Source organism: Strix uralensis, chromosome 1 (genome assembly GCF_047716275.1).
Source record: "Strix uralensis isolate ZFMK-TIS-50842 chromosome 1, bStrUra1, whole genome shotgun sequence".
NCBI classification, from domain to species: domain Eukaryota; kingdom Metazoa; phylum Chordata; class Aves; order Strigiformes; family Strigidae; genus Strix; species Strix uralensis.
In genome coordinates this window covers 148,923,989-148,942,017 of record NC_133972.1, presented here as the reverse complement: position 1 = coordinate 148,942,017, position 18,029 = coordinate 148,923,989, and the positions used below count along the sequence as shown (strand labels likewise).

The 18,029-nt window shown below is 40.0% G+C and overlaps 1 protein-coding gene across 3 annotated transcripts in view; it reads right to left on the bottom strand.

The window, feature by feature from the left end:
- Positions 1–17,679, bottom strand: part of DPY19L4 (dpy-19 like 4) — a 38,448-nt gene extending 20,769 nt beyond the window's left edge. Inside the window, exons 1-13 of one of the 3 annotated variants that reach the window (XM_074884709.1) lie at positions 17,472–17,679; positions 13,957–14,064; positions 12,886–13,010; positions 12,142–12,232; positions 10,309–10,430; positions 9,316–9,461; positions 7,370–7,493; positions 6,671–6,805; positions 5,259–5,390; positions 5,071–5,169; positions 3,795–3,868; positions 1,809–1,967; positions 14–133 (exon numbers count right to left, since the gene is read on the bottom strand). In XM_074884709.1, coding sequence (XP_074740810.1) covers positions 14–133; positions 1,809–1,967; positions 3,795–3,868; positions 5,071–5,169; positions 5,259–5,390; positions 6,671–6,805; positions 7,370–7,493; positions 9,316–9,461; positions 10,309–10,430; positions 12,142–12,232; positions 12,886–13,010; positions 13,957–14,064; positions 17,472–17,610 — 1,574 coding nt within the window. In that variant the 5' untranslated portion in view covers positions 17,611–17,679. Of the gene's footprint in view, positions 1–13; positions 134–1,808; positions 1,968–3,794; positions 3,869–5,070; positions 5,170–5,258; positions 5,391–6,670; positions 6,806–7,369; positions 7,494–9,315; positions 9,462–10,308; positions 10,431–12,141; positions 12,233–12,885; positions 13,011–13,956; positions 14,065–16,900; positions 16,973–17,471 lie in introns of those variants that run through there. The other 2 variants (XM_074884718.1, XM_074884722.1) reach the window with 2 other exon arrangements.
- Positions 17,680–18,029: the final 350 nt, after the last annotated feature.

The window sequence follows — 18,029 nt, the reverse complement described above, 5'->3', positions numbered from 1 at the left end:
AAATCAGACTTACCCTTCCAAACACATCGCTAGACAACCAAGTAAAATTGTGTGAATTACATGATAAACTATTTCTGGCCTCTCTCCAATTCGACCATCCTCAAGTTTAACTGTCTCTTTCAGTGGTTCACCACTGCAGTTGGAGAAAATGAGACATCACTTAATTCAGACATTATCTCAGGCAAAGGTGCCAATAAAATAATTTTATGACTATTAAGTCAGCAGTACACTGAGATCATTCTGTGTCATATCATGCAATATTGTCGCACTGCTTATTTGGTTTTTGTACTTCATCAATGATCCATCAGTACTCACTGTCCCCTGTTTTAGACTGTAACCTCTCTGTGGCAATGGCTGTGTATTAATACAACGGGAACACTGCCTATGACCGTAAATCCTATTTTAAGATAATTCAGCACCAAGAGACAGTCTAATTTAAGAGCATGCACACTCCACAAACATTTAGATGAAGCATGGTGTACACGCATTCTAAGGTTCTTCATACCATTAGCTTCGTGAAGAATTATGGTCTGTAGGATGATAATTGTGTATGGAATGTGTATACCATTTTACGACAAAGTAAGATAAAACCAGTTTTTAGTCACGTTATTATAAATTCTAGTAATATATTATAAATAAACATAATAACAAAAATCTTACAACAAATGTTCTTCTGCAAACAAGATAGCAAAGTATGCAATGGATAGTTTATTCTACCATGGTGTGATTTCAGGCTACAGTTTTATAATAAGCTTCCTCACAACAAATGGAAAAATATTTGAGATTTTTTTTTAATATATTTTGAAGTAGTTAATAATGAGGGGGGAGAAGGTTTATTTTAAGCTTTTCCTTAAAAAGCTGTTGGACATACTGGTGTCACTGCTCATTACAAAGTAGTAAATAGCTCTTTCAACCACTACGAAAAAATTGGAAGTTTGTTTCATTGTTTTGAATATACTATCACACATCCAACCTGACAAACATTTTCATTTATAGCAGTATAATCTATCTATTATAACTCTTGGTCCTTGAAAAAAAAAAAAAAATCTATTGACTTTTGCTGCAGACAAGTAAGAAATTTGCCTTAATACCTGAGCAGTTACACCATTCATCTTCTACCAGGAAGAGATAATTTCCTAGTCATTGAGTTTCCAAGACAAGTTACTAGGATCTAGTGTTGCTATTCTTAGTCTGTAAACAGACAGCTCCACTATCCCTTCTCTCAAGGGAACTGTGAATCACTGTGAAACTAAAGAGAATTGAGTCAGTTTTACTTCAGCTCTGTTCTGAGCAGCAAAGGCTGACAGATCTTATCACAGTAAACCAGAGTTTAAAAAAAACAAACAGTGAAGCATTAGCAATCTGAAATCCTCTCAACTCCACCCATCTCATTCTTCACAGTACTAAACTTGAAAAAAAAAACCCAAACCTAAACCAGAGAAAAAAATTCTCTAGCAACAATCAGTTAACTTTCCTGTTGGAAAGGGAAAACAGACAAAAAACATCTTTCTCCCTGTCAATGGGAAGAGACATAAACATATCACAAAACATTAGCCAGAGCTCTGCAGGAATTGCACCTGTGGCAAAACAAACCAATGACACCTCCCTGTCCTGACTGGAGGGACGCTCAGGAAGCTCCTCACTAAAGGACTTTCTTTAGGAGCCTCTGGTTGGCCTTTCTACTGGTGCTCACACCCTGACAAGCTCAATCGTGCAAACTCTGGAGTAACAAACACGATGACCATTCATTTAGATATCCATGAACCTCTTATTTTTAACTTATTTTTCAGTATAAGTAAGTTACTTACCAAATTCTCCTAAAAATGACCTGAGTTACAGAAAAAAGGCAGATAATTAATACTAAAATATAGAAAGGCAACAGTGATGACTGTGTTAGTCGCAAAAAAAAGTCTTGGGAAGGCGCCTGAAGAGATTCTTGACAAAGGAGCCAATTCATTGTAAAATTCCTAGTAAGGCAAAAACATCCCATTAAAAACAATAACAATACCCCACAGATTAGAAAAAAAAAAATCCAGCACACAACCAATCACAGTTTAACCTCTTCATGTTATAGGAAACTGTTTGAAATTCCCCTTTGAAAAGTTATCTTTTTATCATTTGAAACTGCTTTGCAAGTACTCTTTAGAGTAACTGTCAAAAGCCTATCTTCCAAAAAAGAATCTGTGATTTGAAGACACCAGACTACAATTCTTTTACATCACAAAAACCCAACCTCCCATATAACTCCATTATGGGGACCACAAAGCACTTCCTTGTCACAGTGGATTAAGATTTTAGAGATATTGATGCAAGAAGGTATGCTTGTCCTCATTCCAAACAGGGAGATGAAGAAGGGAAAGTGGCCATCTGAGATCACAAACAAGCCCGAGGCACTGCCAAAAATAGAATCCTTAATGCTGAAATTCTAGTTCTGTAGCCGAACCCACTTGATCATTCTTCTTTCTCAATTAATGAGCAGAAAAATTATATGCCCTGCCAAGAAGCACTATCAATGTGTATTCTCAACTGGAATTGGTGCAGCATGTGATGCCGTGAATGCATTCTTGTCTTATTTTGTTTCGCTTTCCTCCCTCTTTTCTTTTTCTTTTCCCCCAAGGGAAGACTAGAGAACTGAACCACTTTCAATTAGACAGAATCAGTTTAAAGATTAACAGCTGGGCATGTCCAAACTGGGCTTAAGAAACAGTTCTTGAAGCTCTTGTGCTGCAAACCATAATTCCAACCCACAGTTACACAATTTTCTAGGCGCAGTTGCACCCAGTTTGTCTCAATCATTGGCTTCATTGCAGAGTTTGACAGCCTGGAAAGTAACATGTAGCAAGTCCCCGGGGGAAAAAAATAAAATCCATAATACCTGGTAGCTGATTAAACTGAAATCCTGACCAGAAGCAGTCCCTTCTTTTCTTGCAAAACACTTAAGAATGTGCATGTATGTGTGTTAAACAATGCATCTTAGTCCACGTCATAACATCCTGTCTTCCAAAAATTCCCCAATGATTTCAATTCTGTGTGACGTCATTTTCCACTTCTTCCCCTGCAATGCTGTGAAGTAGTTTTGTAAGAGAGATGCAGTTCCCAGGAGAGTCCCAATTCCTGCACAGAATTGCAAGTCTTGGCTTGGGTCCAGGAGGTGTCTCAGTCCTTACCAATACTCCATTTGAAGTTTTCCAGAAAATCTGTAGCCATGACATCATCTTCTTGTACACCAACATTTACAGATGCAAACAGTTTCTCTTAGAATCACAGTAATTGTCTCTGACTTTTAAGTTGTCCCTTGTCCTAATTTCTTCAAAAACACACCGGGCTTTTTCTGGGGGTGTTATTCTTACAAAACTAAAAATAAAACCCCGCAACACAACCCTGTTTTAAGATAGTATCGATAGTTCATGACTCTTTTCAGAGCCCTTTCTTTTCCAGGCTATAAAAAGTTAGCACCACCACCTTTCCCCTATTATCTTTGCTTTCAAGTCTGATTAGAAACACTAGGCAGGGTACAGAAAGTTTTTGCTCTTCAACATCAAAAGAAAACAAAAATATATTAAATACTTTCACCCCAAGGCATGAAAAATATTGAGGTGCCTCAGAAACCTCAAAATCCTGAGTAAATTCTGTATATGCACTTTTTTTAATTCAATCTTAAAACCAGGAGACAAATATAAAATGTTTCCCTAACTCCTCTATAAAGTTCTCACAAGCCACTGAAATTTTACATTTCTCAGAGCAGTTTCAGAAGTTCGGATATCTTAGAAGGTGTAAAGAATTTTAAAACTTACTTAGTTGTGTTTAAGCCAAGTTTTACTTCAATGAACTTCAGCAAATGCTCATTTTCTTTATGAGGAACAAACATCTGAAAATTAATTTAGTAGAGAAAAATCAAGTGCTGGAAGCAGCTTTCACGTAGTCACTCCATTCAGACTACAATATGGCAGGGAACAATCAACTATTCAAGATTTAGTTAAAACTAACAAATTGGATTAAGTGTGCCAATTAAGGTACCAGTATAGTATTGTAAATCTTCACTTAAATAAATCTATCTTTAGTGTTTCCTTGAGAATATTATTCCCTTCATTCCATTCATGTACCCCAAGAGGAGGGCAAGTGAAAAGCTGTCAGTAAGTTGTCAAAAGGCTAGCGAGCAGTGTAAAAAGGATCATGAAAAATGGATATAGACTTACCCCCAAGCAAGCCAAAGAACACTGCATTTGGCTCCACTAAACAATAGGACTGCAGCCTAGCAAAAGTTATGAGCATTTGTAATCTTCACATAAAGTGTCTGAGCAGCCAAAAGTTCTGTGTATCGTCTATGTAATTTAATTCATATTTTCCAAGGTTAGGTTTTATTTTCCTGGAGATACAGCAAGGCTAGCCAGTCTGAATGGCACATGAAAACAATCAGATCTGAGCATTCTCTCAAACTTTTTTAGGGTTCACTAACATCTTTATTTTTAAGTTGACACTGTTAATTAACACAACCAGGGTGAGTTTGAGACATAGAGGAAAAGCACAATAAATTAAGTAAAAGAGCAGAGCCAGCAAGACAGAGTTGCTAATCAAAATACAAGACCGGGTTAAAATCCCAATGTGTAATCTCAACTCCTAGCTGACTCCTACACTAAGTGAAGATCTGGTGTTCCCATGCTCTAGCTGAAATTTAATTGAAAATTAACATCTACCCTGAGATTACTCATACCTGTTCCTGGCTAAGAGGTTTTCTCTGTGCACAAGAATATTGTTTTAATATTCAGACCAATTTGTAGAGGCCATCCAGGTTTTAACAAAAACCACATTTATGAAAAAGAGCATTTCTATACTATGCTTTAACCTCAACCCCAAAGACAAAAACCCCAGCAAAACCAGCTGCTTGAGTTCTTAAAGACTTTTTATATAGATATAAAATTACTCAATTTCTAGTACTCCAATTTGCAATGAATTAAGCTATGAATTCTCAGATCAATAAGATAAGCAACACTTAAACAGATTTTTCCAAGATACATCTGCAATTTTCATTTAGATTTTGACAATTAAAATCACTTTTTAGAGGAATCTTACCTTTAGTAAGAAGTTCAGTGTCACTGTTATTGTAAGTACCAAATAAATGTGCATTATTTTCAGCAATCTTGACATAAATGTACCTTTTTTCATATTCATCTGCAAAAATATTTTAAGAATGCCATATCATTTGGAGTTCAGTTTAAATAATAAAAACTACACTCAGAGTTAGAGGAAAGTCTAGTTACCTGAAGGCATTTAGAGAGCATTAAAGCTGCTACAAGACTCAGTAATGGTGACACTAGTAAGGCTGAATTTTCAAACTGCAAAAGGTACCCCAAGAAGAGAGAAAACAAGTAGATTTTGTATACTTCATACACCTGTTGAAGAAACAAAATAAATCACAATAAAATAAATTTACAGTGGATATAGGTTTTTCTTTTTAGAGCAGTAGATAGCCCACTCCATTCCCCTGTTAATCACGGGATTAATGGATCTCTATCCTCCAACTCATGAATCTAGCAGGGTACTGTTTGGCTGTGGAAAGTATTTCGTATCAAAATGACCCTCGTCAGCCTCAATAACTAGTGCACAATTACTTCACAAGAATTCTGTAAAAATGCCAGAAGTAGTAGCATTTTACAAGGTCTCTCCATTCTGTAACACCTCATTGTGATGCTGCATGAAATAGTAACCACAACGCAACACAGGAACACACAATTTGTGTGGAAGAGCTGATTACTGTAAACACATGCTTTCCTTCCCCTCACAATAACTTGCTCATTTAACCTATCTCAGGAATACACAGACTGTTACTGATACTTTCTGTTATTTACTAATTGATAAGCAGATCTTATAAACCCTGATATTTGATTCTTTAGACTTTTACCAAAACACCCATCTTCTGCAATATATTTCAAGGACCCTGCTTTGAACTAAAATAGATCAAACATTTCCCACTGCTGAGGAACAGAAAAAAAAGCAATTGAAAGAAGAGGTGATGAAATCAGAATTGCATGCAGTTTGAAACACAAGTTACATCTCATAAAACTAGAAGGCGCACATGTACAAAGTAGCATATATACCATTGCAACAGGCAGAGTAAAAATGGCTTATTGTTGCAATATTTCTAAGAACCATTTTGCAGAATAAATTCAAATACTTTCTTGTATTGAAAAATCAATTTGCCTTCAGCATCTGTTTAGCCTATTTATTGGCTAAACCAGTACAGGGCAGGCCATTCAGGGTGAAAATGAGCCCCTAACTGCACAGACCCAACAGAGCAGTTTTTTGGTCAGCCCCACCCTACTGTGAATCAGGGAAAGAAAAGAGGCACCTAAGCCAAAAAGGATGCACAACTGAGTATCATTAATCACTCTTTCAGCTCTCCAAGGATGTTTCAGGCCCCAGAAGCTTTGTTTAGCTTCTGACTCTTTTGTTAGGAAAACTGTCCCAAACACAGTAGTCCAAAAGAGAGTGAGTTTAAAGCCATTTTATTCTTCCGATGGCCATGACATGCACTTCAGCAGACCCGGGCTGCAAGACACTCGAGTCATCACTCAGTCTGAGCCCTCTGGAGCTCCTGAGCAGTATTTACGGCAGGCACCTCTGAGGCTGTATTTAAGTCCCCAACTATCAGTAGGCTGAATAGTTCTAATACCTTCTCTGTCTGTGCCAGGGCGAAGCTGTCTAGCAGAAAAAGAGAAACAGCCTGGACAAACAGGAGATAATGACTGTATTCCCACATCATCATGAAGGTATATGTTGAAGCACTCACCAAAAGGTAACAAAACTTCTAGAGAAAAAAAGAAAAACAAAAAAAGCATTAATTTCATACCTATGCATCTCTGTCACTAAGAGGTCATTAAAACAGAAACTATGAAAATTAATTATTAATTTAGGAAATAATTAAAATACTGACTTCAGACATATTTAACATGGTCTCAGATGGAAGAAAGTGATTACTGAAACATTCAAAAACATTTAAAGCCAATCAGAAGAAACATCTTTGACAGAGAGGCAGGGAAAGAAAGTTACCACCATCTTCTCCGAGCAACAGGAAGAGCAACAAAATAGTTTACATTGCGAGAAAAATTCTGCATCAGTTTATTTTAAAAAGACAGCACACAGCTCATTACCACACTGTTCTCTCTGAACCCTCATGGGGGCATAACAGGGCAGGGCACAAGTAGCTTAGCAAAAACTGCACATGCCTATGTGAAATCCAAGTGGCTGTTTTGAAAAGAACAAAACAAAACATCTACTGTTTTCTGCCTAGTAGGGCAATAGCGAGAGATGTAACTACTCTAGAGCACAGTTCTACCAGCAACTCTTTATTAAGAAATTAATTTTGCTTTACCTCAGCAGAACAATTTAGGCTTTTTTTTAAATAGCCTGTGAGAGCTGCTACTTGACATGCAAAATATGGCAAAGCCCAATTTTCCCTTGATGGTATGGAGTAATCAATTCTTGTTGTATCTGTCCTAGAATAAAGTACAGACAAACAAAATTATTAAAAGATTTATGGAACCAAAAATATCAAGGAAAACCTAAATGTCACTTCTAGTTATCAGTGTGGACTTGCAAGCAAACTATTCCTGTATTAGGTGTAAAGTAATACTGACACAATTTCACTGCTGATACAGGTCACACATTTAATATCAGCATGGAAGGTCCAATATTTACTCATTTATTCAGCAGGTCTCCTTATTAGGTGGTGTTTACAGGACTGAAGCCAAAAAAGCATCTGCCTCCAGCCTCTTCTGACCCACCACAACACTGTGCAAGCTTGGACACATCACGCACTGCTGCTGCCAACTTGCACTGTGACAACAGAGCCTTCTTTGGCCACGAGCAGTGCTAAATGGTCTTATGCCCATAGGCAGGGGACTGCTGCTGCCATAACAGCAGCTTTTCACATTATGATGAAAATCAGCTCACAGCTGAGAGAAAAGATTCCTGTCAGTTCTCACACAATATGTATTAAATAAGTGATTTAGGCGGTCGAGCACAACATCCTTAGAACCCAAAGTTATGCTCCCTCATAGCAGCACCACCAGCTGATACTCTGTCTACAGGGAAAATTCTGCCCAGCAAAACAAGAGATTAAAGATGGATGGGGAGCATGCAGGGTCTTCTCATGGAATGACTTGACAATATCTGCACAATTAGAGCTGTAGGAGAAAGTTTTAAAAAGTGCTAAAGTGACTTAGAAGCACAAGTCACACTTTCAAATGTGATCAAAGGCATCAGTTTCAGAAGTACATAGTCTTCTTTGTGTCTACCATGCTTTTAAAAAGGAGCCTCAAGCTCCTTTATCATTTAGATATTTGAAAGTGTCACCTTTCATTTTTACCTCTGAAGCCTCTTACAGAGGCGTATTTGGAGCTTTTTTAACTACTAGACCTTTCAATTTATTAACATTGTTTAATCTTCTTTGCTGCTGAAAAAAAAATACAGATTTATTCACCATTTTTTCTTACTTTCCACTGTTCATACCAGCTTCATGAACAGTATTTTTAGCTACTAATCACAGATTCGGTCATGATGACTTCACATTCCTAAAAGATGCTTCCCAACAGTTCAGCTTTAAAGGTATATCTCTAACATTTTGATCCTCCATAGCTCCTTTCTTTCAAGTGCTCTCAAGTTCACAGAAAGCCTCAGAGCTACCTGGTGACAAACCAAGAGCCTGAATGCTCAGTGCCCAAATGAGGCTCTCTATTATTGTGGTGTTTCATAAAGGGAAGGGACATTTTCTTACAAGTGAAATGTTTTAAAATAAAAAAATCTCGAGATCAGGGTCATCTAAGAGGATTACACTTTGCACAAAAACCCACTACAAAAAGCAGATTTTAAAAAAATACCAAAGACTCTGAACAAGAAAAATGCACTTGGTCATTTTCTTCTAAGCATCAGAACAACTACCACAGTATTTAGAGCTGGCCACAGAGAGCAATTCTGTTTTACAGCAACTTTGAAAATTTGTTTTCATTCTTCAGCAGCACAAAACCAAAACCTTCTGAGGAATGTTTTTGCAAAATGGAACTGTGTGAGAATACTCCTGTATTCACACATACATAAAAGTCAGTTCAACTGGCAGTGTGGATGGTTTGGACAACAGGAGGCCTTTCCATTAATAAAAGCATCAGGAGAACCAGTCCATCTCTGGGAAATGTTCTGTATTAAGCATAAAGCTTGCTCTCACAATGAGAACACAAAGTTCAAGAGAAAGCATTTCAATTTGCTCTAGTATTTTAAAATGTCTTATTGACAAACTAGATTGTATAAAGATGTTTTTCTTACCTGTTAATAATGAACCATGCTACAGTCAGCATTCCTGCCAGCCAAGTCCCACTCATAACCCAACTGGTTACAAACAATGCAGTCACATAAATTCCCTGCAGTCCAAAAACTATACCAATGTAGAAATACACTGGTTCAATAACTTCCTGAAATTACAAATAAAAACGAAGAGACATAGCAGCAACTGAGCTGAAGCTGGAAATGATTACTATTTACTCTTTGCATACTGCTAACAGTGTGCTAGGTGCTTTACAAACAGGTAAGAGACGGCCTCTATTCCAGAAAAGTATTGAGCATGCTTTTATTTTGGGCTCAGGGAGAACAAAGCAGTGTGAATTAAGAGCACACTTCACGACTCAGCTTGCTACCGACATGATTTTTGTATTTGCTTTAGCATGAACATTGTATGTGTCAGATTTAATAAATCTATACATCAGTGAGATATAAAATTCAAAGGACTACTGGAAGAAGTTATACAGGGAAGGAACTTGGAGAAGTGAAGATGTGGCAAAAATGGTTCCAAAATAAATAAATAATAAAAAAAGAAAGATAAATGAGAGAGGACACAAGTATGCAGCGTAAGCAGAACAAAGCCTGAGCAGAGCAGAAAGAGACAAAAGGTTTATCTACAAAAGTGTTTTTCCCTTTTTATCTATATGGGAGTGGGTAGAGACAGGTGCCACTATAACAGATTTCTGTACTCCAAAGGAGCTAACTTTCATGTTTTTTATGGATAGCACAGATACTCTCCACATTACTAAGCAGTTTGCAGAAATAAAGAATAACAGACAGAAAAGCTTAGTGCATAGAAACCCCCAAAATCCTATGCCAGAGACTGATCAGAATTGAGGAGAACCTGGACCTGGTGAGAGACTTAGCTCAATTCATTCAACAAAAATTGCATGTGTTTATTGTATACAGCATAGAATGTCTCATACGCACACACATACATAACCATAATGAAAGCACAGAATGTAGGAGAAATACACATACTTCACTACCAGATGCTTGATATAAAACACTGGCAATCAACTCTGGGTACAAAGTCATTTGCTGGACTGCATTTATTGTCTTCAGTGATATTGTCTTATTGTTGTGTGTCAACTCATAAACACCTATAGACAAAAAAAAAATTATTCTTGGAATCACTTACTACTGCTGTTCTTAAAAGAGGTGTAAGTGTACTCAAAGGTAACAGATTTGATGATTAAAGCTACTGACTGATTCACCACTCCTAATTTTAAAGGAAGGAGAATTTTCTGTGCCAGATGCCATTCCACCCTACTGATTTAGCAACAAAGTTATTACCATTTTTTGATCTAGTTTTTAAATAGAAGGCCCAAAACTAACCGGCTGAAGCACACTCTTTTCAGTAACATACTGATGCAGCCCTGAAACCAGCTACCTACACGTCACCTTCACAGGACGCAAAGTTCTAACAGGGATGAGCAGGATGTATTAAACCTCTCTCCACAAAGAGGTCAGATATGACAGCCTCGTCACCCTTTTCAGCCCTGCGTTTCTTAGACTTCCAAGAATCACTCACTTCACACAATACAGCTTTGTATGGGATTGAGATGAAATTGAAGCTGGCATACTTGAAGGATACATCATTCTGCAATATTAAAGATTTGTCATTACATAGGACAATAGAGGGAAGAGGAAAAATAATCCAAATTAGAGAAAAAAGGAAAAAAATAGAAGAACAAAAAGCCCAACAACAATGCAACAGCCAAACAAGATAAATGTTTCCAGCTCTGAGCATATCTTGGTGTGTGGTCTGCAGTTGGCTCTCTGCAGGCTAAACCAGGTCCTGCAGGACTTACAACTGGGTTCAGCACAGCTATGATACACCTTTCAAAACTGGGTGCCCCACAATACCAAGTAGACATACGAGTCTACCTGACTGCAGAGGCAGCATGCCTGAATGAGGCAGTTCATCTATTCACAGCATGGGTAATCTCCCCAGAGATAATGAGGAACTGACTGTACCAAAGACCCATTATATATTGCTGACATGCTACACATCAGCTGGGAAACTGTTCAACCAATAAAACTATACCTACAAATTTAACTGGCTTTGGAGCTAATTCAATGCCTGACCACTGCGAGATAGGGCTGTTCACTCCCTGTTCTCTCCTGGAGTTTGCACCTTTTCCCCATGATAGCCCAGGTACCCTTCTGAACTCACTAAACTAGCATCAGTGTGCTCCATCTTCTTTTCATTGCTTTAGTTTTCTGCTGGTTTAGTAACCTAGGGTCAGTGAGCTCCAGAGCCAGTGCAGGATAAAAAGCATGAGCGCAAAGAAAGGAGAGACCATTGCCACCCAGTTTGTTCTCCTTCCTCTTGGTTTCTGTCCCCATAACTCAGTGCTTTTCAACATCTATTCATTATAGCTGACAAGTAGAAACCTCTGGCAGAGACAGGATGGAGCAGATCAACTCTTGACAGAAACCATTCCATCTTCTGACAGAGGATAGAAAACAGTAATTTCAATCCCCTGTTCCCAAACTAAATGCAAATTATGCTTACATGGCAGAAAATCCCCTATGTAGCATAGACAAACCCAACAATAGCTTCTACACAGGGCAATATGAAAGTAATATTAATACTATTTCAGAGTACTGATTAAAGACAATCTGCTGGAATACAGGATAGTTAAATATTGTTTTTTAAAAGGTACTGAAAAGTTAGGACAGTATGCAGTTTTAATTAATTCAACTGATATATAAGAGTATAAAATCAGTCTCTCCAGCCTGCAGTTTTTTACTGTCTCCAAAAGGAACAGGACTTTTCAAGGTTAATAAAACAAAGGGGTTTTGTACCTCTTTCAAAGGAAGGAGCCTTTAGCAGTTCTTTATAGAATGAGTAATAAATGGCGCTGTCACCCTGAAATGTAATTTCTCGTTCAAGTTCCTAGAAGAAAAAATATATATATATATTCACCTCCTGCAATCTCTTCCCATCGAAGACTATATATTTTCAGATAGACTCATTTTGTAATACAGTACATGGTTATGACTCCACTGTACATCTTCAAGGTATTCAACAAAACATTAATCTTCACAGCACCTCTGTCAGGTATATAATGCTCTCTATAACTTAGCAAACATGCTTGGAATCAGAGCAACTTAAATCCACATCATAAGTCAGCACAAGATCCACAGAATCCTTTCATATTCACAAATCTGAATTTCATTCAACTTTCCACACTTTGCTAAATAACACAGTTGTTAAAAAAAACAAAAACAAAAACAACAAACCCATACATTCCTGTTGTTTAGCTTATGCAACCCCAATATGCTTCAGGTTTTTTCTCCAAATTTTAGAAAGGTATTTCAATGCTAAAGGGTGGCATGGAAAAACATACAAAAGCATGACAAGACTACTGCTGGTAGGAGAAACACTTAAAAAAAAAAAAAAACAAAAAAAGAGACTATATCAAAGACAGAGGCCTGAGTAGAAGGACATGGAATTCTGCAAGCAAGTCGTTCCAACCTGACATGGCTCAGCTTTGATTTCAAGAACACAATCTGGCTTTTGTTTCAGTAGTTTAACTTTTTCTTTACCTGCCTGCTGGAAAACCAGAATTTCCGTTCATGATATGTTGAGAGGTACACAGCATACATCATTCCACTAGTGACTGCCGCAAGACAGCCAAAGAAAAGTTTCGCAAAACGCTGAATTAACATATCTGAAAAGGGACAGTGAAAAAGCTAAAATATTTCAGAGTACTTAGAATCAAACCGTATGCCCTACATATGACACTTTTCTGAACAGCAAGTAAACTTACTGGCATCAGAATTATCACACCAGCAGCAGCACAGATGCATCGATAACTGGTTTGTTATTCCTTTCTCACAGAGTTTTCTCTCCCAGTGGTTACCATTGCTTCGTAGGACTCTCAGATAAAATACTCACACACTACACTGCAAATGTATCTCCATTCTAGTAAGCTTCATTTTCAAATGAATTCCAAGAAGTGTCTTCCAAATAAACAGGGCAAACTCTAGATTTTACCCAAAACACCACAAACTTCTTAAAGACATTAACAGAAAGAGGTGGCAATACCACATCTAACATCAATACTGAGACATTCTATCTCCAATCTGTTTTTAAATATAAGAGGAAGGAACTAATCTGAATTTTATCAATGGGCATCTACTTCACCTGTAGCTCCCTCAAGTTAGTATGCACTTTTAACATAAAAGTTTTTGGTAGCTTGGTAAGCACTTGCCTAAAATTACACCTGTTTTTTGTTCTGTTTTTTGAAAAGCTGTAAGGACTTTTCGCCTGTTTGTGTTTCAGTACCTTTACTTCATGCCTTTCAGCTTCCCAACCGAAAGATCACTCTAGGTGCAATTAAAATAGTAACAACAGTAGATTCTTAAATCCTCTCCCTCTTCCCCTTCCTCTCCTTCCCCAACCTGAAACAATCCAGGACTACCATTTTACCCTGCAATACATAAAATGTCATTATTAAAGAATTCTAATGTGCATGCCTGTTTTTTCTTGAAACATTCAAAAACCTAATTCAAAAAAAGTCTGTTAGAAATTATTGTGCTACAAATATCTTCCCATAAAATATAAAAGAATAATGAAAAAAAAATCAGAAGTTGGCTAAAAATTCTGTAGCTTACATTTTGGCGATCTTCCCAGCTTTGAGTTTTCTTTGTTTCTCTCCTCTGGAGCCATTTTGTCAGATTCTGTGCAGTTTTGCTTCTTTCTCTGTCGCAGGTCTGCTGCCCCTGAAGACATTTTTTTTAAGTTATTGCAACACAATACCTAAAATTGCACTCTGAGAAATCCACACAGCAGCAGGTACCAGCCAGTTACCGCTACTGATTCAATCCCACAGCAGATGTATTGGACAAAGACTCAATTAAAGTATTCATATGCTTAACTAAAATAATAATATAACAATACAGAAATCAATTCCTATGTTATTCCTTAGAAGAAACAATAGTTTTCTCTTGAGGCCATACTCTGAGATTACCCAGAACTCAATAGGAAGCTAACTGGTTTATTCCATGGTGAATGTATTACACAACTGAAAGAAAGCAGTTTAGACAGACACTGGGAGAAATTGGTGCCAATTCCATTCTACTGTCATCCTGGTTCTACGCTGCTAGAGTACAGTAGTGTACTAGTAGTGATACAAAAATTGGGCTGGTCCATTACTTTTAAATTGAGCTGCCTGTTATTTATATGGTGAAATCTTTTATAAAGTAAATATAAGATCACTTTTTTCCTGCTTCCAGATCTACTGGAACTAAGCAGATTTATGAACTTTTAGTCTAACATATAATTAAAAAGACCATCCTGGTAGGCCATGTAGATCCCATCACAAGACTGAGGGCTTCTTTGGCTTCTGTAAACAACAGCAGTTTGAAGCTCTGGCCCATTTATTTTACATTCTGAAAGGCACCGAGGCTAACACAGAGTGCAAGTCTCCATATAAAAAGACTCATTGCAAAAAGTCTGTTATAAGTCCTATATTAAAGATGACATCCACAACTTTTATGTCATTTTAGAAGTGTGATGAAAAGGTTTAACTGTAACTCACACTCCAGAATTTTTAGCTCTCCAGTTTGACCTACTGTCCAACATTGCCTGAAATTTGTAGCCACTTATTTCCTCTGGACTTAAAGCAGCTCTTTCATAAAGCCATCCAACTTCAAACTTGAAGTGTCAATATCCATATCCCACAACAAAGCTTTTAATTACTCTGGTTGTATATTACTTCAAGTCTAAATCAGTCTACTTTTAACTCCCAACTACTAGATTTAAAAGTTAGAAACTAGAGTAATATAAATAAACTGTCAAAGCGGTATCTGCCTGCATAAGGACACATGTATTTGTGTTTTAACAGGATTTTCAAAGCAATGTATAAATTATGCTGAGCAAACTAAGATCTCAATGATAACGTTTTTCATTGAATGAACAGAAAATGTCTACCCTCTTCAACAAGATAAGAACTGGGAAGATATTAAAACAAGAAAGGAATTGGAAAGATATTAAAACAAAACAAGGTTTAGGGTGTTCAGTATCACATTTACCATTATGTCAATCCAAAATGAAATACACACCAGTATCTCTTCATGTCCTGTATATGAAGTTAATCAGCAATGCAAACACCAAGTGCAGTCCAATTAAAAAATCATTTGTACCACACAAAATAAAATTGGAGGCAAAAAAACCCTAGATCACCAGAATAGGCAGATATGTGCTTGGAAAGCCAGCTGTCTGCCCTTGCCGTTCTAGTTATGACCAAAGCAACAGCAGTGAGAACACTGGAAGAAAAGGCATATCTTCACTTTTCTGGCAGAGAAGTGAGCCATATTAGAAGCATAACACACTTTTAAAAAGTCTAGAGTTAGCAGCAGTAATAGAAAACTCCCAAAGAAAGAACAATTTAAAATTCTAATTCTGAAACAGCTACATGTCAGTCAGCAAATGATCTTCACCTCGGTTTTGAAGACTGCTCAACAGATTTCCCCCACTCAAAGCAGTAACAAAGATCCAAGTGTGCTACTTCTGTTTCATTTGCAGTTGCCTCAAACAAGAAAAATGCTGTTTCCACTTCTACAAATCCTCTAAATGGTGTGAAATGAAAGTCAAACAAGGTGACAATTAAAAATAATCTAGGATTTTGAACTGATGACACAGCCTCTAATACTTCTCTGTTCAGCTCACAATTTCTCATCCAAGATTGCTTTCCAGTTTCCTGTAAGTTTCCAGTACATTTTTTTTCAACTCTTGTTCAGACAACTTGCATTCCACTTATTTTTGTGTATCTATTGCAGAAAAGCATAACTCATTGTTCCTGCGTGCCACTATATTAATCCATTTTTCACCTACAAATTGAGCGCTGTCTGCAATTCTTGTCGTCTCATCTATAGAAGGGTAAGATAGAGCTGGGAAGTGTTCAGAGAAGGGCCACGGAGATGATCAAAGCTGTGCAATGGTTCCCATACAAGGAACAAGGAAGAAAGTTGAGGATGCCTCAGTCTGGAAAAGAGGGTGGCCAGCAGAAACATGCCAGAAGCCTACAAGCTAGTGAAGTGCACAAACAGGATGAATAGAGAGCAGTGATTCACCTTCTAATACTGGAACAAGAAGTTATCAAACAAACCCAGTGAGTCAGGGTAGAATGAACCAGTTCACCGCACATCACCTTCATATAGACCACTCCTACCCAAAGAATGTTCTGTAAATGAAGAGTTTACACAGATCCAAGAGAAGATGGACATATTTGTGGAGGACAACCAAAGACTACTAAATACACTGAAACCATGTCCAGCTCAGAAAGTACCCCAGCTGAGAACCGCTGGGAGGCTGGAATATGCCACGGGACAGTATCGCATATGCTTGTTTTGCATTTCTCCAAGTGCCTAGAGTCATGTTTCTGCTGATTTCCCAAAGAAAACTAAATGTCATCTCCTAGTCCCCACAAAGGGCGTTAGCACAAAAGAGACCTGGAGAAAAAATTGTGTGGGGGGCTAGAAGTGAAACGAGCGTGGAGACAAACTAAGACATACAAACGGGGAAACGGAAGGGATGCCAAAGAACAAGCACACTCACAGAGGCATCCACGGAGCCGACGGATGCTGCCCCGGGGTGCTCTGCACAGAGGCAACGCCGGCCGAGGGAAGAGAAACAGACCCCAAGTTTCTGGGCTCCCATCCGCCCGGCTTCCTCCCGCTCGGTGCTACGAACCGTGGGCTGCCCTGGGCGGGGAAGAGGAGGCCTCGTCAGCGCGGCCCGAGGGGGCCGCCGGGGAGGGATCGGTCTGGCCTGAGCCGGCACGGCCCCCCGCCGCTGCAGCGGCGGGACCGGAACCCCCGGGGAGGCCGCCCCGTGTCCCGCGGGCGGGCGTTCTACCTTCCTGCGGGCGTCGCTATCCCGGCGCGTACCTGACACTGAACGCCCAGCCCCGGTGCCGCTGCCCTGCGCCAGCGGACGCGGCCCCGGTCCGGGCCACGCCGACCTCCCTCCTCGCCCCCCCCGCTCCGCGGCCTGAGGCGACGCCGCCGCGCCGAGGCGGCCGCTGGGCGCGCGCCCCCCGCACGGTCCCGCCGGGCGCGGGACGGGGCAGCCCGCAGCCCCCCCGCCGGCGGAGGGGGATAAGAGTGGCACACGCCGCCCCCCTCACCTTCCTCCATCGCCAGCCTGCGGCCGCCGCCCGCCACCGGGCCGCCCAGCCGCTCTCTCCGGGGCGACGCTGCCCCGCCCGCGCTCCTGTCGCTGCCGCCCGCCTCTCCTCGACCCCGGGGGCGGGAGCGCTCTCGCATAACAGGGCGAGCGGAGTGCAGCGGCCCCTCACTTCCTGCCGCCCCGCTGTCGCTCCCGCCGCCGGCCGCCTTCTCCGGCGGAACTGTGGTGGCAGAGCAGGCGGGGGCGGCCGGAGCGCAGCAGCGCGTACCGAGGCGTTGCCGAGGCAGTACCGAGGCGCACCGAGGTGTTCCTGAGGCGCCGGCGGTCGCCGGCCCACGCTTCCGGCGGGAGGGGGCCCTGCCTGCAGCCGCCCCGGCCCGCTGGGGAGGTGCGAAGCCCCGGCCGCCCGTCAGCCCGGCCCGCCTCGCAGCCTTCAGCAACAGCAGCACACGGGCAGGGAAGCGCAGTTCCCTGCCGCCCCCCCCGGCTCCAGAGGGACCGTGCCCCGTTAGAGGGGCCCACCCAGGGCGCGGGGCCTGAATCAGAACATCTCCTG